This window comes from Amblyomma maculatum, chromosome 2 (assembly GCF_055883805.1).
Source record: "Amblyomma maculatum isolate TAMU_Amacu chromosome 2, ASM5588380v1, whole genome shotgun sequence".
NCBI lineage: Eukaryota > Metazoa > Arthropoda > Arachnida > Ixodida > Ixodidae > Amblyomma > Amblyomma maculatum.
Genome location: NC_139345.1, coordinates 52237584 through 52261366, shown reverse-complemented (window position 1 = coordinate 52261366; position 23783 = coordinate 52237584). Strand labels below are relative to the sequence as shown.

Sequence of the window (23783 nt, the reverse complement as noted above, 5' to 3'; positions counted from 1 at the left end):
CTTCTTTCTTACTTATCTGTTTCGCTCTCTTGATATTTAGACTAATTCGAGACCTTACCATACTTGTGGTCACTGCATCGCACTTTCCCGATTACCTCTACATCTTGCATAATGACCGGGTATGAACACAGTATGAAGTCAATTTATTTTTAATCGCCCAGTTAGGACTTTTCTATGTACACTTCTGGTTCTTCCGTTTGTTGAAGAAGGTATTCATGATTCTTAAGTTGTTGCACTCTGCAAACTCAACTAATAACTCTCCCCTAGTAGCCGTAGAACCAATGCCATAGTCACCCACTGCCTGGTCTCGTGCCTGCTTTCTCCCTACCTAGGCATTGAAGTTGCGTATTAGTACAGTATACTACGTCTTTCCTTTCCCTATTGCCTATTCTACATATTCGCTGAAGCTTTCGACTGCCTGATCATCATGACTCTATTTAGGCGCGTAGGTCTGTACAACCTTCAGTTTATACTGCTCAACAAGCTTAATTACAATCCATGCTACCCTCCCATTAAGGCTATGAAATTCCACTATATTACCAGCTAAATTCTTACTGATAAGGAAATCTGCTTCTATTTCTCGCCTCTCCGGTAAACCTCGACAACACAATACATGGCCGTCCTTCAATACAGTGTGTGCCGCATTCGGTCTTCTAACCTCACTAAGCCCTATGATATCCCATTTCACACCCTCTAGTTCCTCTAACAGCACTGCTAAATTAGCCTCACTAGGTAGGGATCTAGCATTAAACGTTGCAAGGGTCAGTTTCCAATGGCGGCCTGTGCCGCGGAGCAAGAAATTCTTAGCAGCCCCGCTGCGTGATAGGTCTGATCGCCGCCGTGAACAGTTGCTCCGCAGCCGCTGGTGACTAAGGGCCGGGGTTTTATAGGACTAATAACGGGAGGTTGTTGCCAATTACTGTACCAGGGTGGCTAACTTCTGTTCTGGTGAGGGAGTGCGTTGTCAGAGGTATTCACCGGCATCAGGTCGCACCCCAAACCTGTTTATGCAATTCCATTGACAAGCGGATTTTTTTTAATGCGATGAATAATGGTACGGCACTGGGATTCGAGCCACGGTCCCCTTGCATGCGAGGCGGATGTTCTGCCTCTACGCCACCGCTGCCCGGGAAAGTATTCCAGTTTAAGCAGCTTAAGTGCCAATGGAATCCGGAAAGCAAGGATGCTGCTACAGAATGACTGGTCTAAGAGGCAGTTTATGTAGCGCTCACCTGGGTATACGCGGTGCTCCTCGAAAAACCGCTGCGATACGACAACAAACCGCCCAACTTACCAATTTTCACCCGAACTGAGCCCATTCTTTCCATGTGAGCAACGGATGCAAAGAAAAGACCATATGGTATTCTCAGCCCAGGTGCGCGCTGCCGTCGCCAGAGTCTGCAGCCTACTGCAGACGTCTGCGCGCTGCGCAAATTGTTTCTGTAAGAGGCCCCATAGGCTCATCTCTCACTGCCCTGGAAGTTTTTTGCGGTTGCCGACTTCACAACTGGCACATTGTAACTTCTAATCAACTCGATATCTTTGCTTTTGTAGCAAAGATTCAAGCTCCACTCGACTAGACGTTGCACAGTCATCACTAGCACCGTTCGGTTTTCATCAGGCGGCGTTTTAGTGGTGTGTAATGTTATTTATTATTTCTTCGCCCCTATACTGCACTTTTATTATCCCGTGAATCTTCAATAATGTACGGAGTTCGTCCGTGCTCACGTTTATATGACAGGCTTCGTTCGCGTTATTAGCCATCGCCTTGAACATTGGCGCACCAAGCACGTACATTAACTAATTTTTAAGTGACATGGCAGACATGACCCGAGAACGCACCCAGGGGAAGCGATTGATTGATTGATTGATTGATTGATTGATTGATTGATTGATTGATTGATTGATTGATTGATTGATTGATTGATTGATTGATTGATTTGTTCAGTTATTTATTGACTGGCTGGCTAGCCAGTCCATCTAAAGGTTGTGGGCTAGTGCTGCTGAGAAATACAAGAACGAAATGCCAAAGTGGTCCCTTGGCTAAGAAACGTCTACGATGATTTTGCTTTTTTATTGCTCTGGAGCGTGCGCTTCCTACTGTCTCGGCCGAAGCCTTGAAACGCACGCAAAGAAGTCGAGGGTAACGACGCGTGCCTGAAAAGACTGGTGCTTTTGTGTACTCCGTCGCGTTATACCCGATCAATCTTTCCGCAAGCCTTCCCCTTCCGTTGTGCTTCCCGCTCGTATTCGATCGAGCGGTGGCTACCGTTCATGCTTCTACGTGAGACAACGCGTCGACTTGGTCGCCGGCCTTCACCCATTTGCACTAATTGTAGGCCGGCCATGCATGTATCCCAACAAATGAGGCACCTAGAAGGCAAAGTTACCCGTGTCACCTCTATATTTTAAAAGCCTGTCCGACGACCACATGAAAGGAGGGACACGAAACGCACAGTGACCTCGCCCTGGACACCGCACGCACAAACAAACGTACTCGCAGACAGCCAGGCATACCGGCGGCGCGCACGGCCGTTGAGCGACGCCCGCTCGATACACCTTTTCGCCGCAGCCGGTGCGTGCGGTGTCTGGCGTGTCGCGGTTCCCTTCGCGTGGCGGATGTCGGGCGGACGACGTCATGTGCGCGCGTGCGGTAGAGGCAATCGGCGCCCGGCGCTGTGACACGGAAGACGCGAGCCGGGGGTTCCTCTTCGGTACTTGCGAATCTGCACCCAAGACACGGACAGAGCGGAGCGGCTGCATCTTTTCGCACGGCCGGCACGTAGTAAGGACTGCGGAGGTGAGCCGATTCTCGGGCGAGTGCATTCGCGGTTTTACGGCGCGAAAGTCACCACTGGTGTAGAGCCCCACGTGCCAAAGTGTAGCCGATCCGGAGCCACTGAGGTATCGATCCCACGTCGTTGCGAAAGAGCAACTGCGGGGAGAAAGTTCCGCTGTAAAAACGTTCGCTCGTGTTTCGGTCCCAGGGAAATCATTTTTGTTATTTCTGCAGCACGCCCAAACATATATTCCCTCCTTTCCATGACCCATAGAAGATTTTAAAAAAAAAAGGACAAAAAATTGTCTTTTTTCCCGGTAACCTTGTTGTGCATGTGGAGGTCGGCTTCAGCGAGTATAGTCTCTTCTTTTATTCGTAAACATAGACTGCCTGAAGCCATGCTCTGGAAGTGCCTTTGCACGGTTCTTCCCAGCACCTTACGATGAGGTAGCACTCGAGGTTGTACAAAGGCAACTGACATTTCGCCCAGATATCACGCCAGGGAGGAATAAAAAGAAAAACTGCGTAATTCGTCGCACTCGCAGTTGGAAAAGCAGCACACAAACCTAATGAGAAGAGAGCATCTGTGCCTGGCGCAGCTGTAAAAGCTGGCTCCTCCTCGCCCTTGTGTTCCCGAACATATCACCACCATCGCAGAAAGGGCATCGATTGTCATTGATTTCTCGGAAGAAACGTGACAGTGGAGCGGCCACCGCGGTGCCTTCCGGGAAATTGCAAGAAATGCGAGAACTCCCTGAAACAACGCGTTATACTTGATTTCGGAGTAACTCTCGGGAGTCTCGACAGGGCGCCGCAGCAAAGAACTGCTGTAACATGTTATCGATGCAATGTTCCTGGAAGGACATGTGCACGTACGGAGGCAAGAAAACCACACAAATCTGACCTTATTTGGTAATTAACAGGGACAGCTGCCTGTCATATATACCAGGGGGTGCTGACAACCATGGAAAAAACACAATAACTGCCATCATTATCGAAACGAATCATGCTCCTGATCGAAATTAGAACTTGTGTAAACTTTTAAACTGTGCAAATTGTTTACCTACTGAGGTAGGCCCCTCGTTATGCATTATTTCTTGTTTCATCGTTATTCAGACTGTTCCTTCCGATGTCTGTAGTTGGCAATCAACTATTTCAACAAATCACCACTTTGTAGCTTTTTCCTGACTTTGTCATTTTCCTTTCCCGCTCTGTTTAGTCACGCTGAAAGGGAGCTCGCTCACCAACTTTTATTGCGTTGTTGAAAGCTTCAACTAGTCAAGACCAATACTTATAATTCTCTTCATACTTAATTTTTCATCGCCGCAGTGGGTTATTTGTTGACAATTGTCGCCGATGTAACAGTGGTTCAAGGCTCCAAACCGATCACAACTTGAGTGGTACAGAGCGCATTGTTTAAAGCCGGCAGTGGAATTGCAGCAAAGTGCAACGTTCCCTTAGCCAGCCACTTGTGCTTAAAATGTCACGCTGCGCAAGTTCGCGTAAAGGCCGCGATTCCCAGCTGTGGCCCCGAACAACGCCCGCTATATGCACATGTCATTGCTCCTCAGTTATCACACTGGGCTCTTGGCTAAAACATGCGAGCGGTGGGAAGAAATACGGCGCGACTTATTTTGCATCAGATGTGCGAACGAGACACACATCGTCCTTGTAAATTCCTTTTAAATTTGCTTCTTAAGTTATATTATATTTCGAACAAGGAGTCGCTGTTTTCATGAGAGTGTGAGAAACATTTTATTTATTAAAGTTGATGAGTTGGAGCCGATATCAACCAACACGTGGACTAAATTGGCAGCAAGCTGCGGTCACATGTATATGACGGAGTTCAGCTAGAGGAGCGGCCCAGCTTTCCCAGGTAAAGGGTACGTTGGTTGGTAGGAATCGGTGTTGCAGGTAGTACAGTAACTGCGTCGTACATAAGCAGGTAAGGTATGATCGTGTGTGTTTGTTTTCAGGACAGCCGCCACATACCTGGCAGCGGAGTTGGCCAGAGCGTTCAAGTATTGTAGAGGTCATCTGGTAGAGAATTTGTTTGCGCTTGTCTGATGAAAGTGGATTCACGACAAGTAAGGTGTATGCAGTAGATTTCGATTTACTCATTTTGAGCCCTCGCTTTTGTACGCCTGGGATGGACATTGAGAATAACACAGTTAAATTATTGATGTCAGCAAAAATTGCTTCTCTGGTTCTTTCTGGTGATGTTGACGCTTGTCCAGCGAAAAAAGACGCGTTCATCGCCGAGAAAATTGGATTTGAAGATCATATCTTGCTCCCGATTCAAATTTACCGAAAGGACAGGTTTTTATAATTTTTATGTGAATGTCATATTACCAGAGTGTCTTCCGAAATTCAGCGTTGAAGTGGCAATTCATTTTGCTCACGAAAGTCAGTCGCTGACGGCGGCACATGTATTTCGATTTTTTTTTTCTTCTTTCGCGTGTAGTGACACCTTAATTTTCGCTCAACATGTTCCTTTGGGGATCATGACACGGTGCCCTGTCGATACTGGCCAACTTCTGTTTGTCTCATAGTTCCTTTAAAATTGAAACAAATTGTCTTTATGCCACCCGGTTGCTCGACCACAACAAGCTGTATCTGGATGCTTACGGGGCATACAGTGGTACCGTAAAAGGGGGTTACTTTGTGACAGAATTCATACGTTTTCATTCTCTCGCTGAACAATTATCAACGTAAAGACGAATGAATAGTGGCATAACGCTGCTAAAGCCTTCCCTCACACGACGGCATGTTCTACAAATCCGCATCTTTAATGCAAACGGCAATAATCAGGTTAAAAGCTGTCACAAAGTTGCCCTGCCGTGTGGGGCAACTTTGTGACAACATTGTTTTTAGCTGAATATGATTGGGAAAAAAAGGGCTGACATAAAGTTACCCCATAAAAAGTTTATTTGCGTTGTCTACAATTGGTTTCTGCTCCAGCAGCGTTACAATTGTATTACAAATGATTGGTACATGTACCACCTCAATCAAGATCTTTTACTTCAAATATGCATCGCTTGCTTACTGGCCTATAGGGGATTCAACTGTGTACAAAATTTCTTCTTTTGAGTACAAAATAGCGTCTTCGCGATCCGGCCATCTCCAATTCTTTTTGGTCCTCTCCATAGTGCTGACGACGTACCCCTCAGGTTTGACTTCCGTCACTCTTCCTGGAAAAAGTTGTCCTTCGAAGTTTACTACGACAAAGTCATCCCCCTTGAAGGTGCTTTCTCCGGAAACCGTACCGCGGACCCTCGGGACGTTGCTAGTATTTGGAACCACGGAAGTGGTAGGAGTGTCAGTTTCCGATAGGTTGTCAAGACTTCCGGAGAGTACCTCGGAATTACTTGTATCTCCTTCCGACCACTTTTTGTTGTCTCCATGCTGACCATCTGAAGACGATTCGCTGTCACTGCTTTTTTCTGTGCGGTCGTCCTCAAGAGAAGACCTCTTCCTAGGTCGTCTAGCTCTGATACCGGAGGAAGAGCTGCCCTTCTTTCCGGTGTCGGTTTTCCCGTCCTGCTGGCTTGTTTGTTGGCGTGTCACAAAGTTACCCCGCGAAGTATCAACATTTCCGTTTCCTTTCTACAACCTTATACAAACATGACTTGATTAAATTTATATTACAGTTGATTTTAGCCTAGATATTAGCAATCAGAAGTACATATCTGTTTTCGCTGGTTTTCTCGTACGGACGGGTTGAGCACACAAAGTTTACGGTGCCTCACCGATGGGCGCTAAAACACAATTCAACCTGTCAACGTCTGGGTGGCTCCGGAGCGCGGGAATTTCGGCCGGCTGCCGGTATAGGTGGCACGGCATGTCAGGCGAGCTTGTTGAGCGGCTCGTAGCTTTTCGGCGGCGCCTGGTTGTGGCGCGAGATGTAAAATACAGAAAACCGAGCACGTGTCACAAAGTAACCCCTGCAGTCACAAAGTAACCTCATTTTACGGTATTTAATGAACATACGATCGGGATGGCAATAAGCACTAAAAGTGCTAAATTATAAAAAGCCAAGTATACAGGGATAGCGATGGTCACAGCAGATCCAAGTACTAAGATTATGATTGCAGATTCAGAAGCCACCTACAGGAACCTTATCAAAGTTTCCAAAGGAATGGCAACTATCCTGACTGATAATTTCGAAATGATGTGAATGGTTACTTTAATGTGGACACCAGCTCCCGATACTCTTAACTATATGGTACCTACGTCACAGCCAAAGCATTAGGCTATCCAAGAGAAAACCACGGAATAGAGCTTCTTAAAGCCCCCAGAATTGAGCAATCGGAGGAGATGTGGACAAGATCACGTCTGGAGAACCAGAAAGCACTGCTACAAAGGGAGAGGCAGGCAATCGTCTGCTTGTTATCCAAGGCTAAGGAATCCACCCGCAATTCCTACCTCATCAATAATCATTTATTTAATTTATTCTTGTGAATAATGCGCTTAAAGCAAATAGTCGCTGAGGTTCCTCACTATTTTTCCAAGAGTCACACTAGCGATAAGAGATTACGGACACGGGCGGCGCTTGTAATGAAGAAAATTAGCCTGCCAATAAAAGTTCGTTCATGACACGTCAGTAACAGAGCTAAGGAACAGAACCTATCGATTAGAAACGAGGGCGAAACTTATACAGACCCGCCCACTTATAACGGCCACAATTATAAAGAATTACTCTTACGTATTACGAAAAATAGATGGAACTGCAGTCAAAATGTGCATTGTCGCTATGGCACTGATGCTCACGTAAAGCGAACAATTTTGGCCGTGCCACTGGGTTATAACCGAAAGGCCCGATACACTCGCCTTCCGAAGTTGAGAAATGCGCTTTGAACCAGCGCAGAGATCAAAGGTCGTCAAAGCTCCTGCATTACCTCTATTTCCATGGGGAAAATATTGAGGGACTATAGCGATTAAAGGTAGTGAAAGGCGAAAGCCTGAGTGCCGCATTCTACTACGCAACTGCCACTAATTAGTAAGCAATTTAAAAAGTTATGAGTTGGTATGAAATGTATTAATTTATTAGCTAGGAAGTAGAAAATTATTTAATATTTAATTAATGAATTACCCAATTAGTAACCAATTAGTAATTGATCATTGATTGACATATGGCCATATAAGGTACACATTCGCGCATACTTTGGTGGTGCTCTGTGATTGGTCGAGACCTCTATGACGTTATCCCGCCTCGGCAAATCAGGGCCGCCGCAAAAGCGGGACACATTTTGTCCACGACAACATGAGCTATTAAAGGCTTTCGCTTTAAAATAGTTACAAATATTGAAAGGACACTTGGGCTCCGCCTCTGTTGGTATGACACGACAGCCTTAACGGCTCCCGCTGACGAACTCCACTTGCCAATCCTCGTTCACGTACATGGACATTGCCACTCGTCTCTTTCCTAAACCCTCCTCCTCTAAATACATGTTTCAGGCTAATTAACACACAGTCATAAGTATAAGGCCACCCGAAGTAAACATAAATCCCCGTCTATATTTTTTTAATAGGTAGTTAACCAATGGGAAACCGTGCCTCGACAGACTCAAAGGGCAACTGGTGCGTGCTTGCATGCCAACTAGGAAAGTGCCTAGATTATACTGAACGAGGAGTGTAGCAAGCGCAAAAACAGCGGCAGCGTTCAAGTTTATGATTACTGCACATGGTTGGTGATTAACTAATAATAGCAGTCTGAAAAGTTTGAACATCGTCACATGCAATATCCTCGCAATTTCATCGTCTGCAAAATCGCATCCCTACCTGCTTCGCTGCTGTCATATGCAGACAGCAGACAGTTGGCGTCACGTATACTGTGTCAAGCAGGCAATGTTCACTAATTACTAAGGCTAAAATCAGAAATTAGCTGATGGTGTCGGGTAAAATGCAGGTTAATGTCTGGGTTTCAGATTCTAGCAACTCTACTTCCGCTCTACATCTTCTTCTTCACCTTCGGTGTATCCACAGGCATCGACCCAACTGTCCCTCTTCTTCTTCTCCTTCGGTGCATATGCTACATACCATCCCCATTCACACGCTCGCGCCGCACACTCGCACTCCGCTTCTTTTTATTCAGGCGCAACGCCCATATTCTCACGCAATCCCTAGATGTACAGTGAAAAAAGAATTAAGGATCACAGTCCTCATCTTAAACAGCAGTGCATTGGTTTAATTGCCGCTCATACGGAACTATCGTCAAATACAAGGCGTCTCCGGAAAGTAAAGATAGGCTGCCGAGCATAATTGTGAAAATTTTTTGTTTGATGATTTACTTCAAAAAAGATCAAAATTAAAAAGATCAAAAAGATCCCATATAACCACATCTGCAATGAAAAATCTGGGTTTTTTAAGACACAAGTTGAAAGGTGCACCAAGTAACGTAAAAAAATTAGCTTATGAATCTATTATTCGGCCAAAATTCGAGTACGCTGCCGTGGTGTGGAAACCTCACACGAAAACAGACATCGCGCGGGTAGAAAAAGTTCAAAGGCGGGCCGTACGCTTCATCTATAACAAATACCGAAATTCTGATTCTCCATCTTTCCTTATGGAAACGAACAAAATAAAACAGCTCTGTACCCGACGAAGGATAGCAAGATTAGAATTTTTACACTCCTTAATTCATGGAAAGCTCGGAATATCGGCAACACTTTATGTCACACCATCCCTCACTCGAAAAACAAGACACACACACAATTATAGCTTAACTCTCCATTTCGCCAGAACCAACATTCACAAATTCTCCTTTTTTCCACGAACTATCGGGGACTGGAATGTACTGCCTGGGGAGGTTTTTAACTTGTGAAAAATTCAGGGAAGCCATTGGCAATGTTTTTGACCACTGAGAGAGTTTTTGTCTGGTTGTTTGCAATGTTTTTGACCTCTGAGAGAGTTATTGTCGTTCTTTTTTGTTTTTGTTTTTTTTTGATAGCGGCATAATCAAAATGGCTCTCTGTACCAATTCATGCTTCCAGGTTATTTGTAGAAGTGTATCTGTGCATGACACGCAAAAATTTCTCCTTTTCTTTGTTATTTCTTCTTAACATTGATTTTGCCCATCCTGCTTGGACTAAAGAGGTCTGCAGTATTACGTAAATAAATAAATAAGTAAATAAATTAATAAATTACTTTTCTTCGTTTCTAGATGTTTCCCGCTATTACAGAAGCATTCGTTCAGTCCGGGAACCATGTACCGCGTCCATACAAGCATTCCGCTTGTCATGTCAACCACGTAATGACTCCTTGTATCTATTCATTGAAGCCGGCGAACAGTGTCCCTTTGCGATGTTTCTTCAGTTTAAGAAACAACCCGAAACCCATTAGATGCCAGATCTGGGCTATATGTCTGATGCACGGTAACATACCTTTCGAACCATACCAGAAGCGAGGTGGGGGCGTGTATGGTGTGGAACCAAGTTTGTCGTGATGCAAGAATGCGCCACAGGTCATACATGTCTGTTCTTATTTTGAATTAACTTCTGAAGCTTGAAATTTCATGATTTACATTCTTCCAAACATTGAGAAAAGTAACAAGTACTACAGCTAATTTCATCTTTGTTTTTGGCTGAGAATACTAAGTGGCCACAGACAGCCTTTTGCTCCCTTTTCGGCATCAACATATCTTCTACCGGCTTACAATGCAATTCATGGCATCTCTTTATCGCTCTTTTTCAATTCCCAGCACCATTAAAAGCAAGAATCTTTCTGTGTGAGCCTGCATTGGTGATTCATATGTTGCATACATGAAGCGTATCACGGATCGCACTTCGCATCTGGAGGCAGCCTTGGTCATGCAGTGAAGATATATTTTATAATTAGGCGTCTTTTCGGTCAGGTTACGCTGGAGCACTGAAAAAGGAAAAAAAAAGGTGCCTGCTTTATGAAACTGTGGCCACCTTTCTTCGAACTAGAAATCACGGAAGGCTCCTCTCAGGAAGAAGAGGACAATAAGCAATAAGAATATTTTCCTCCTCCTCTAGTTGAGTGGCTATTGGCTGGCGCGAATGATAATCTTATTTTCAGGGAACGCCTCGTTATACAGCCTGTTTGGAGGCAGAACACCGTAGTCTGTGAGCTTGCTTTCGTATAACACTAGGCGTCGCCCTAACCTAACGCAAAAGATGTGCGAGAGATCTTGCTCACTTCATTACTAGTTTACCTGCCGAAGGGCTCAGAAAAGGACGTCTTACGGTCATTTCTGCCCTCGCGATCTGCATTCTGTTCATAAAGTTCGCTTTTATTTCATTACCAAGTTCTTACCGCTGATAGACTTCTTTTTCATTCGATAAACCGTTGCGCGAGAAAGCCGGCGTTGGAATTCGCAAAGATTACCATCGCTCAAGACATTCGATATTCGTCTAGGCTGAAGCAAGAAAAACAAATTTTATAAACTGAATACAATCGGCTATTGGCTCGCAGAATTATGGGCTACAACTGCCCTAAATGCAACCGTTAGCCTCGATCCTCGCTTTATGCAGCCTCAAGACAATGAGAATCGACTACAGCGTCGTCTTGCTGTCCGTCATGCTGAGTGCCATGGCACACGAGCGATATCTTCTGCTACGGAGTAGGAGAGACGCTGCTGGAATGACGTCCACACAGCATCGACGGTGGGTTTCTATTTCGCAATCGACTGTATTCGCTTTTGGCTTGTTCGTGTACTCTCGTCCTTCCTGTACTGTGTACCTCGTCCGATGTGTGGGATGAAATTTCAAATGCGTGGCGTCCTGACTGAGCGGCCCGCTCACTCTCCATGTACACGTGTAAGGACGGCCGATGAATAGCGCGTTCGCTATCATTCTACTTGTAGAGTTTGCGACATTCAAACGTTTGGCCTGGTGCATGTAGAGAAAGAGGGTTAGCTCTCAGTGAGGGGTCGTCCGGCTTTCAAGCTTTCTTTTTTTATTATCAGCACAAAAGGACAGCAGGTATGAAACTTATTAACGCGAAAGCGTTAATAAGTTAATAAGGCTCCCACACGGCCAAAGCTCATGTCATCCAAGTCCATGATGGTGGCCCCAGCAGCTGTCTCGGTGAGGCCGTAGCCCTGCACCACGTAGCAGTCAAGGCAGGCCTGGATGAACTCGTGCGTGTCAGCTGAGAGTGGAGCCGAACCAGTGGCTATCACCTTCAGCTGGCTGCCGAGAAGTGCTCGCATCTTGTTGAACACCAGCCTGTTGAGCAGCGGTGTGTTAAAGTTTAATAAGTTTAATAAGATGTGTTTTTTTCCACTCTGTAACCCCCCTGCTGTAGCGCCCTCGGGCTAAGCGGGGTAATCATTGAATAAAGAATAAAGAAAAAAAGCGTTACTTCGCTATGTTCAGATTTCTGTCCGCAGACCATGTCTGCAGACCGCGTCCGCAAAATCGTGTCCGCAGCAGTTGCAGGTAATTGAGAAGTGGTAGAGGTTAATGAGTGGTGTCAATCAACAGAGGCTGACGTTTTGTTCCGCAGAAAAATAATTAGGTCAATAAGTTAATTAGGTAATTAATTACAAGCAAAAAAATGTAAAAATTGTCCGCAGCAGTTGTAATTGAGAAGTAGTAGAGGTTATTCAGTGGTGTCAATCGATAGAAGGTAACGTAACGTTGTGTCCGAAATAATAATTAGGCCAATCAGGTAAATAATTAGAGGCCGAACAAGCAAAATAGTGTCCGCAGCGGTTCTAATGGAGAAGTCGTAGAGGTTAATGAGTGGTGTCAATCGATAGAGGGTGATGTAATTATGCGTGCGAAAACATAATTATGCCAATAGGTTAATTAGATAATTATTAGAGGCAAAAAATGAAAAAGTAAAGGCGAAAATCGTCTCATTAGTGAATGGCTTGGCGCCACATTTGTGTGTATCAAATACTAAATAGTTATTTAAATCAGTCTATTAGGGTGACGTCAAAAATGTGACGTCACGCAACCAGAATTAGAGCCGAAAAAGGGCGTAGGAAGGGATTGGCGCGCAATTTCAAAGTACCGAGGACTAAAAGGAGTAAACAAGAAGTCAATTAATGTGATATCAAGGATGTGACGTCACGCAACCGGAAGTAGAGCCGAGAAATGGCATAGGAAGTAGAGCTGAAAGAGGGCGTAAGAAGAGTTTGGCGCGCAGTTTGAAAGTACCAAAGACTAAAATGGGTAAACAAGAAATGAATTAATGTGACGTCAAGGATGTGACGTCCCGCAACCGAAAGTAGAGCCGGAAAAGGGCATAGGAAGGGATAGGCGCGCAATTTGAAAGTACCAAAGACTAAAATGAATAAACAAGAAGTCAATTAATGTGACGTAGAGAATGTGACGTCACGCAATCGGAAGTAGAGTCGAAAAAGGGCATAGGAAGGGATTGGCGCGCAATTTGAAAATACCAGACTAAAATGGGTAAACAGGAAGGGAACTAAGCAACTAGAAGCAACCAGAAGCAACAAACAGCAGCATCTATGCTTTCGCATTATTCCAATGCAGAAAAAAGCCCTATGAGTCACAATAATCTCATATAGATTTCTCATACTAAACTCATACTAAACTCGTATAAGCCTCATATAATCTCATACAGGAATCATACAACGTATGAGAACTATATGAGATTGTATGAGATTTGTATGAGTTTAGTATGAGAAATCTATATGAGGTTATTGTGACTCATACGATTTTTTTTTCGCTAGGGTATGCAGTGCTCTTTAATTTTTTGTGGTCGCTGATGCAGACTAAAAAGACGTTTCGTGTCAATGGTCATTCAACAATGTCACGAAGATCAAGGAAAAGATAATACAGCCGCCATTTTCTGGTAGCCACAATTCACTTTGCCTATTTATTTTTTGCGGCATGTGTTTTGTCGCTATGTGCAAATGCTTACAATACAACGGGGAAATTCGAGATGCAGAGTGCGCGCCTGTTTAAGCACGAGAAATTTTGTACTTAAAAGAAGTTCTCTTAATAGAAGAGCCACCCCCCGCCCCCTTATTGTCATTTACATTTTCCCCGCCAATGTCCTGCATTACGATGCCTGGAGGACAGTTCCTCTCTTTGACTGCGCAGCACCGAGCCTCGTGACGAGATACACGTGCAAGAGGGAGACGCCGCATCGTTTTTGTGCGCCGCTGCCAGCCACGAACCGATGAAGGTCGAGTGGCGTCACAACGGCACCGTCGTCCCGCACCAGGCGGAGGACAAAGAAGGCGGACAACCCTCATCGTCGACGTCGCTGCGAGTGTGGCACGCGCCGCTGAGCAAGGAGTCAGGGGCGACGCTGACGCACAGCCAGCTGAGGCTGAGCAACGTGTCGGCGCAACACGCCGGCGTGTACGCTTGCCACTTCAGTGATGGCCTGGGAACACTGGCGAGCAGCAAACAACTCATCGTCCGACGTGAGTGGCAGCGGCAGTAAGATCTAGGGAATGGCTGCCTAATCAAAAAATGAATTTCTGTACAAAATCACTAATTCCCGCGATTGGCGCCGTGGCGCATGCGCAGCACAGAAAGCCCCACGCTCTGGTTTCAGGTCACAAACCTTTGTATCATTTTTCGGGGATATATCTACATATAATCCACTAGTATTTCCGCCGAGCCCGTCTTCATAATATAGATAGGCCATATCCTCGTACCTATAGGAGTAGCATGCTAGGCTTACCACCAGGCAGACATCTCCTGTTGCCATTAATATATATATATATATATATATATATATATATATATATATATATATATATATATATATATATATATATATATATATATATATCGTACCTATAGGCTCCGTGCACATCTACAGTGCGTTGTGCAATTACATGCACGCCATAGAATGCTTCTCCTAGCCTGCAATAACAGCTTGTGTGGCGAGTTCGTGCATAACACCCAGAACTGCGGCGCAACGCAGACCAACACGTAGTGCGCCTGTGTTCTGTTTCTCTCAAGGTGTCTATCTGGATATTATTCTCCTAGCTAAATCGCTGAATCCTTGCAGATCAAATTTCGCACAGAAATGGAATTTGGTTGGCAGTATTTTTTAATGCCAAATTCGTTTGGAGTATGTCTGATTCGATCAGACGTCGGATGTTTATGTTGCATGCGATGGCGGCAGAGCAAGACGAGCCGCTGCACAATGATGACACCGGTGTACACCATCTTGTTCTGTTTGCAACAACTCTGTCATGGCAAATGAGAGGCGAACGTTATTCGGCGGAAGGTTATTGCAAACAACACAAGATGGCGTACGTGCACCGGTGCCATGTGCAGCGGTTCGTCTTGCTCTGCCGCCATCGCATGCAATAGAAAGATCCGACTTCTGATCGAATCAGGCAAGTGCGATGTCAGTGCACGTTAAAAAACCCCAGGTAGTCGCAATTACCCTAGCCCTCCACTTAAGGCATCTCTCGTAATCTGAGTTGCTTTGGGACGTTGAACCCCATAAACCAACCAACCATCCGAATCCGACAAGGACTTCAATGAAATTTGGTAATAAAAAATACTGCCAACCAAATGCCTTTTCTGTGCGAAACTTGAGTTTCAAGGATAAAGCGGTTTAGATGGGAAAAGCAATGTACGGCGCACATGTGATTGTGCAATGCGCTGTAAACGGGTGCGAGCCAGTGGTCACTTCTGCCTCCAGAGTGGTATGGCGCCCTATCGGAATAAATGTAAACAGACGTTTTAAAAGTATTTTTATGATTTTACAGTGAGCCTGTGATGTCTCTTCGTAAATAAAAGCCAAGTATCCCCTATTACGGTTTTCGAAATATGAAACGTCACTTCAAAGACAAAGTATTTTTAAAACAACGAAATACGTTGGCGTGGGGGTCCCCTCTGGCCGCCGTAACTGGAAGGGAGTGTGAGCCACAAAAAGAAAAGATTATTTTTTTCTACTTTCACCCTGCATTCACGTAGGCTTCTATTCAATTACTGATGGTGCGTGCTTTCAAGAAGACTGTGATAAGGATTTAATACAATTTGGAAGCTACCTTTTTTGAAACTACATGATAGGGATAGAGACTTTGCCGACGCTGACAAAATTTTGCGTTAGATGGCGTGCGACTTTCTTCATGCTTCGTCTCACACAACTGACGAAGCATGCCTTCAAGGCGTTAGCGGAACAAGTATATCACGTCTCGCTTCCTGCTTGCGAAAAGCTTGTATCCTCGAGCGCTCCACATGAGTTTTAAAAGAAGTTTACAACTGTGTCCAATAATGTCATATGCATTTATGGCCCAGCGCCAATAATTTCTTAGCCCCGTTCTAAGGGGTCATTGTGTCTGAGACTTTTTCACTCCTACGGCCCTGACTGCGCTACACTTGGAAGGAAAATAAAGGGGTCAATTTGTTCACTTGGTTCACACTGCAGGCCTCAGGTTTGGGTGTGCAGATAAAAAGCTTGAACTATGCCGATCAACAATTGTGACGTTTTCCTGTCTCTCGCAGCCAAAGAATACTCCAAATCCACGGACAAAGCTGGACCGTGTGACTCGGAGTCGGGCTGTTCAAACAAGGGTGTCGTGTGCGACGGCAAGGAACCGTGCCGGTGTCCCGATGGGTCCATACCTGACCGAGGGTCTTGCCCCAATGACAGTGGTGGTGAGTTGAAGTTTTCATATGCGGGAATTCAATTGAGAAATAAGAGAGTAAGCACTCTTTAGAACCTACCTGAATGCAAGGAATGGCCTCAAAGGAAAAAAATATATTGAGGCATCGGGGGACGCTGAAAACCATATTTTATCTTCAGTCGGTCAATCAACACAATTTTATTCTTCACCAAAAGTGGGTTCCAGCCTGCTCTGAATAATTCACTTACTATTTACACTTGCACTTCGGTTTTGCATATTGTGCTGTTGTGGTCGCATGATTACCTGATTTGTGCGGTTCCGTTCGTGCGTAATAACGAAGAGAATAACTATTACAGCTCAAGCCGTTACGACATTCGAATTACTGGTAGGCGAACGCAGCACTTGGAAAGAGATATTTTCTTGCCCAGGCCCTGTGCACAGGACCGGGTTCATTGGAAGAAAATGGGAGTGGCCTTCGCCCTGCAGTGGGTATAGTCCGGCTGATGATGATGATGACTTGACAGTACTGCTTCGCATGCATTACTTTGAAACAAAGTTACAGTAAAAAAAAAATTACGAAGAAAGAAATAGCGTTTTTCTTTCTTTAACCATAAAGGCGTGCAGTGCTCAAATCACTTCCATGCTTTTTCAGGACCACACCTGGCTAGTATCTTGGCCTGGGTCTCCAGTGCGGCTGCTGTGGCCGTCCTGCTTGCAGCTTTAGCTGTGCTAGCAGCGCGCAGGATACGCAGGTAAATCGTATATATAGTTTAGCTACTTGCTGGCAAGCTATGCATTTCGTGTGAGGACAGCTTTTATAGAACCACCTGAAAAAACGCCCGTCACTGTTTGCGAAATAGAGAGATTACATCATCTAAAGTCAAACTACTGCTTGGAGGACCGTGGCCAGTCGGTCGGCGAGGGGCGCCAACGGCAACTAGCGTTACTAGAACCAGAACCGCAACCACACCTACCAGTGGGGAGCACAGCGGACCATGATGGTAAAGCGTTTGCAGAGCTGAGAGGCAGTTGGGGCTTCAGGCCTACAAGTTGGCCTTTTCCGGGATTGCATGCAAGCTGTTGTTGTCCGAATAACATTTGGCACATACCCACACAGGGGGATCGGCCAAGAATTGAGCAGCTCATCGCATCACATCAGGCCGTTTATTATATTAAAAAGATTTCTTCATTGCATTTGTTGTTGCTGGGCATTTTTTTTTTAAATAGCCGCGGGTCTTCGCTCAGATGTTGAACGTTCCCTTGTGTTTTTACAATATTGTTACCAAGAATTCGTGTTAGCAGTCTAGCTTACTATATTCCGTTTCATACATCAGGTGTAATGCAGTGAAAGCTACGCAAGTAGTCCGCAAGAAGAAAAAAAGGAGGCGTATCACTACGTGCTCGTTTTGTGGCAGAGTGGTTTCTGCGAAAACGGGCTATATTCCGCGCATACACGTTTGCAATAAACTGCTTCGCTTGCCTGGACATCTCAGTGCGGATCTTACAGAAAAAATTCGCTCCGAAGAGGTATTCGAAGTCGCTGCGTTGCGCAGCGCGGAGGGCACAGCTGGCAGGGTAGCGGGGCAGCGAAAACGTGACACGAAAGGAAATGACAAACAAAACATACAAATTCACCGAATCTGATCCTTTCTCTCTAAAAAAGTGCTTTTTATGTTGATCGCAAATGTAAGATGTAATAAGCTTGCAGACAAAGCAACTATGATTTCCTCTCGTCAAGAGCAGGCAGTATTTTTCATCGCTGATGCGGGAGCGCAATTAAGAGCTCCAGCTTTGGCAGTGTTGTACTTTATGTATGAAACGGAGTATAGTGGTATAGTCCTGCCGCCACGAGGAGGATGAAAAAACTTGGGCACTTTTTTTTTACTGTAAATTAATACAAATACACAGTGGTAGCGGAGGTTTGGTGCGACAACCTTTTTATTAATGCGAAAGCATTTCTTCGCTATGTTCACACATTTCTGTGCGCAGACCGCGTCCGCAGAACGTGTCCGCAAAATCTTGTTCGCAGCAGTTATGAGCAATTCAGAAGTGATAGAGGTTATTGAGTGGGGTCAATCGATAGAGGGTGACGTAATGTTGTGCCCGAAATAATAATTAGGCCAATGAGGTAATTAGGTAATTAATTAGAGGTAAACACGCAAAATTGTGTCCGCAGCATTTGTAATTAAGAAGTGGTAGAGGTTAATGAGTGGTGTCAGTCGATAGAAGGTGACGTAATGTTGTGTCCGACAAAATAATTAGGCCACTAAGTTAATTAGGTAACTAATTAGAGGCAAAAAATGTAAAAATAAAGGTAAAAATGGTCCCATTAGCCAATGGTTTGGCGCTACATTTGAATGTATCAAATACTAATATAGTTAATCAAATCAGTCAATTAAGGTCCCGTCAAGAATGTGACGTCACGCAACCTGAAGTCGAGCCAAAAAAGGGAATAGGAAGGGATTGGCGCTCAATTTGAAAGTACCAATGACTAAAATGGGTAAACAAGAAGTGAATTAGGCAACTAGAGCAACAGCAGCATCCGTGCTTTCGCATTATTCCAATGCAGATTCTGTAGGGCTCTTTAATTTTGTGTGACGCAGCGTTAGGTCACTTGCCTACGGCGAGAAGAACATGCATGTTGGCTTATAGCCTTGTAGCATGATATAAGCAACTGCATGAAGAAAATGTCAATTTTGGACAGACTTTCTGTTTGCCGCTACCTACGCTGAATTGAATAATGAAACGCTCAGTCCCTGTACTATTTAAATCCGCTGTGAAAGAGGTTAGAGGTCTAGAGTCTTGCAAAATTGTGGCTTTTATAGCGTTAAAGGGCTTAAAATTTTCATCCTTTATGGCAGCCACCGCTTAAAATTTGAAGGATTTTCGAACAAACTTTAGGCAAATCAGCGCGGCGCCGTGCTAAATTTGGCATGTGGGAGAGATCACTATGGACCTGAATAGTGACAGAAAGCTGGGTCAGTAACATTCGCTATCGGTAACGCAAAAGAAAAGTTGTTTTTCGAATTGAAGCCACATAGAGCGCAAGGCCTAGTGCGCTAGCTAGCAGCTGTTCTGATTTCCTGATAACGAAAACTGCGCACATTTAATAAAAGAGCCGTGGCATACTAGTTCAGTTGTTTACAAAAATTGCTCTGGAGATATTTTCACCCACATTCATCAGTGACAGCACGACTAATAAGGCTTATGAAATAAACTGGACGCTTTAAATCAAGACTTGGCAAACCAAAGGAAAAGTTACACCACCCGATGGTTTATATATGCGGAAACATAAGATGTATGTTGGTTTATATTTTGTATTTCAAATTTATTAACCATTGGAACGTCTAAATTTTCCTTTCAATCTCATCCACTTTATGTTATAGATTTCATTAATCGAGCTGTCACTAATAAAGCTGTGATTTATTTGTGTTGTGTCGTTTCCCGAGTTTCCAATGCGCCCCTTAACACATATTACTATTGCTATGTGTAATAGCTTAACATTAGAGGAGAGTCTATAATTCGCAGCAATAGGATTGTTGCAATCCAGTTGCATTTCGTGATCAATTACAAGGGTATTTTTGTTACAGTTGACTGAATTCGGCAAATGAGGATACTGCTGAGCGTGTGGAAGTAGGGCTTTGGTGACTCTGATCTCGTGCTAATGATCTGTTTTTTTTTTTCTTTAAATGCTTCTGGTCAGGACGTCTGGATCTACCCTTCTCGAGAACGTCCCGGACGACGACTTCTCGGAGCATGATGTATCTAGGAGGAACTCTTTCACCGCCATGAGGTCGCACGTACTACCTTGTGAACTAGCGTAGTGAAATAGTGCCGCATAAACAAGTTTTGTTTTGTAATTATGTTGCGCTGCATAACTTATCATGTTGAAAGGTGATAATCTGAGAGTGTTGAAAGTCATTCAGCGTCAGAATGGCGAATTAGGATGGCTAGAGCGAACTGGGAGGAGTTGAGAGAGAGTGCATGTGGTATATAGTGTTTCTTGTGGTGTCAACCTAGTTCGTGCTTCGTTTTCAATACGAACTTACTGTACGACGAGAATGGAGGTTGTGGACTTAACTGATTGACTACAATTGATCTTTAGGCTACAATTTAAATGTGTTGTTGACCAAAACAAAGTTAGACATTGCCACACCAGCTGCTTTCGAGAAAGTTTTCACGTGCCGTCCGACTGATTCTTTGATATCCCGAAAAGATTAAATGTAAAGCGGACACAGCAGGCAGGGAAGACAACGATAGTGCATCCGCAAATTAATTCTGTTACTTTCAATGTTATCAGGATCTTCCACTCCGCGTCTTGCGTTCGAATTAAAGGGTATTTATAGATGCAGTTCGCAAATACACTGTTTCAATCCAAGTGCATTAAACTTTTTGAGCCCTTATTGGTGTCCTGCCTCATTTTTTAAGCTTCATTGTGTCTCGGTGACGCCAAGAGTGGTACGGAGGTCCGAATTCAATGGCCAGGTGCCAGCACTTCCCTGGTGAACAGGAAAGCACTCGTTGCCCGACATACGCGCGCGACATACTTCTCAGGCGCGACATTCAACAGATTTGATGATTCGACATTAGTATCGTAAAGATCTTTAATTTTTTTTTTCATGTCATGGAGAGCAAACATCTTTTTATGTCCCAACCACGACAGCCAACATACATAACTTCAAACCGCTGATCTCAACTCCAAGTGGACTGCGTAGTTAGCGCATACTCACCTTGTCCAGGGCCCCATCACACTGTTCATTTGAGTCGCCAGCAGGCGACGCTGCGCGAGGAACAAATCCACCCGTTCAAGTGTTCTCATTTAATATGATTTCATCTGTATGGTCCGCACTGTTTCACGCTTTGCTCTGTTTTTTCGCGGAAATGCGTATAACCGCTTTCAGTAGTTATGCGAGACAATATTAGCGAAGCCTAACTTTATTTTTTTGAAAATTATACAGTACCCCATTAAATCTTATATAACTCCCTTCGCCCCGTCGTGGTCACGCAGTGGTTAGGGCGCTCGACTACTGTGACCAAATATGCGCGATCGAATTCCGGAGGCGGCGGCCGCTTTTCGATGGAGGCGAAAAGCAAGGCGCGCGTGTGCTGTGCATTGTCAGTGCACGTTAAAGAACCCCAGGTGGTCGAAATTTCTGGAGCCCTCCACTACGGCATTTCTCGTAGCCTGAGTTAATTTTGCAACGAAAGCTACACAAGGCTGCTCAGCAGAACATTTTAAGCGGTATCTGAAAATAACAACTTGAGGGGCAAGTTGGTGCTGCATAGTACCCAGAAATGTGGCGCAACAAACACAATCACATGTGAAGAAACACAACACAGGCGCACACTACCAACTGTTATATGGATTTGAACACACACTCTTCCTACTCACCACTCCTCCTCTTCTACACCCAAGTACATCTTCTCATCATCCTCTTCTTTGCCAAGGAGATAGTAGCACTTTCTTGTTTACTAGTGTGTGACTATGTGGTGGACTTTGTGACTGTCCAGCTTGGATGATGGTTATGGTGCACTGGGACGATTGTAGTATTAGCTGCTGGGCAAAAAAGAGGTGTGTGGAGATGTACGTGAGTGTAGAATAGGTGACTGTCATGCTTGGACAATGTTTATGTTCTACGGGGAAGAAAGTGCTACTATCTTCTTGGCAAAGAGGATGATGAGATGTTCTTGGGAGTAGAAGAGGAGGAGTGGTGAAGAGGAAGTGTGTGTTCAGATCCATATTACAGTTGGTAGTGTGCACCTGTGTTGTGTTTCTTCACATGTGATTGTGTTTGTTGCGCCACATTTATGGGTACTATTTCAAGCGGTCCGCGCTAATCACTTCTGCGCATGCGCCGTAATTTTGGCAACCGGTTGCGCTGAGCCGCGACGGTCTCTTCGCGGCACCCGCGCGTGACGTAAAGCTTCGCTATGCTCATCATCGTTTTCATCGTGATCATCGCGCGGGATTATCGTGATCGTGATGATCCTGGCCTAGCTGAGCTAAGCCACTTCCATTGTTGCCCACAACACACCTGAGAATATAGCCCGCGGCGCGTGCGCTAGCTTGCAGACGCACGGTGGATGAAGCGGCGGACGAATAGTGCACGTACTGTGAACGGAATCAGCGGAGGCTACGCGATAGAAGCATCGACGGATCCAAAAGTCATCGCATGACACGAAGATGCCCGGCAACATTCGAACAAAGCAGGGAAGGTAGGCTAAACAAGCGCCGGAGACGACTGAAGAGCGGGAAGAACGTCTCGCTAAGCGCCGGCGCCAAGCCTCGGATCGACAAAGACGCCGACTCAATGCCGAACAAGAAGAAGGCCGTCCAAATGTACAGATTACATAAGTCGAAGCTCAGCGAATGGATGAAGGTGAAGTTCGACATTAATTTGGCATCGTATTCTCACATCCAGACTACTCAATGGCAAATAGTCATTGATTTTGTGTGCCAATGAGGAACCATCCCGTCTAGATACTGTGTATCCAAGCTTTAGACGTTGGCAAGCTACTTTGCAGACCACTGATCGATCTTCGCGTCTATAAAGCGTAACATTGAATAAACATGCTTTACACACATCGAAAACCGCGACAGTGTCACAACTGCTTAACATATCGAATAACAGAGTTCAACCAAGCAAACTCCTACCTTTCGCTACGTATATCTTTGTTATAGCTAAGCTAAGCCACTGCAAATTTTTTGGATGTTAAACCGCATAAACCAAATCAAACCTAACCTCCGTTCGCTATGAGCTAAACAGAGAAGGGAGGGGTAAGGTACGTAGGCGCGCCGCGGTGTCCTGCTGGGTTGACCACCCCGCTTTTTTCGCTGCGGCGCGGCAAACCAATCATAGCACTCGGCAACAACTCGTCTCTGCAGCGACGTCATCTGTGCTGTAATGTTCGTAAACTCTGGCGAACGCATGGCACCGAAGGTCACCGCGTGACGTGGAGGCGGGAGTTATCAAAAATGCAAATTTCCAGCTAACTTTTGGGGACTTCTGCACGGCATGTACGCTCAGTGGCATCTTCTCTATTAATGTATATCTTAGATGGCCACTTTCCGGAACCCTCTTTTTGGAATCCTTGAAGTGTGTTTATTTTCTCAAGCTTTTCACAAGCCCGCATTTGCGTCAATAATCGCAAACCGCACCCAGCTGCCTAGGCACACAAAAATCTGCACTTCCAGTGTAATAACAGAACGACAGGTAATGCTGGTTTAGTAGATAATTATCGGAACCGGTCTGCAATAAAAACGCAAGCTTATTTAAACGAGCTTCTCGACTTAGCATGGCTTGGCAATGTCCGGCGAAGCTCATCTGCAGCAGGCACCTAGCGTGTGGTGGACGGTATTTCGTCCCTGGGAGCTCTAGTGGAGGCTACATGTGCGCTCTCAGGCAGTGCGATTCCCTTGCGCATGCTTTCGCCGTATTATAGATGCACGAGACGAGCACAGTC

The 23783-nt window shown here is 45.0% G+C and overlaps 1 protein-coding gene across 2 annotated transcripts; it reads left to right on the top strand.

The window, feature by feature from the left end:
* The first annotated feature begins 2636 nt into the window (after positions 1-2636).
* Positions 2637-20722, top strand: LOC146198645 (uncharacterized). 2 transcript variants are annotated; one of them, XM_084594157.1, is made up of 6 exons: positions 2637-2800; positions 11275-11406; positions 13822-14150; positions 16198-16350; positions 16972-17071; positions 20023-20722. In XM_084594157.1, the coding sequence occupies exons 2-6, from the start codon at positions 11285-11287 to the stop codon at positions 20141-20143; spliced, it is 825 nt and encodes a 274-aa protein (XP_084450283.1). In that variant the 5' UTR covers positions 2637-2800; positions 11275-11284; the 3' UTR covers positions 20144-20722. The 2 variants fall into 2 exon arrangements, with proteins under 2 accessions (XP_084450283.1, XP_084450284.1); XM_084594158.1 differs by lacking the exon at positions 2637-2800 and having other exon boundaries at positions 13801-14150.
* The last annotated feature ends 3061 nt before the right edge of the window (positions 20723-23783 follow it).

Bases quoted from the DNA above. Each gene is read 5' to 3' on its own strand.
- LOC146198645 (XM_084594157.1), top strand. From the start codon at position 11,285: ATGAGAATCGACTACAGCGTCGTCTTGCTGTCCGTCATGCTGAGTGCC. The intron at 16,351-16,971 runs GTGAGTTGAAGT...ATGCTTTTTCAG, and splicing joins TTGCCCCAATGACAGTGGTG to GACCACACCTGGCTAGTATC. The intron at 17,072-20,022 runs GTAAATCGTATA...GCTTCTGGTCAG, and splicing joins GCAGCGCGCAGGATACGCAG to GACGTCTGGATCTACCCTTC.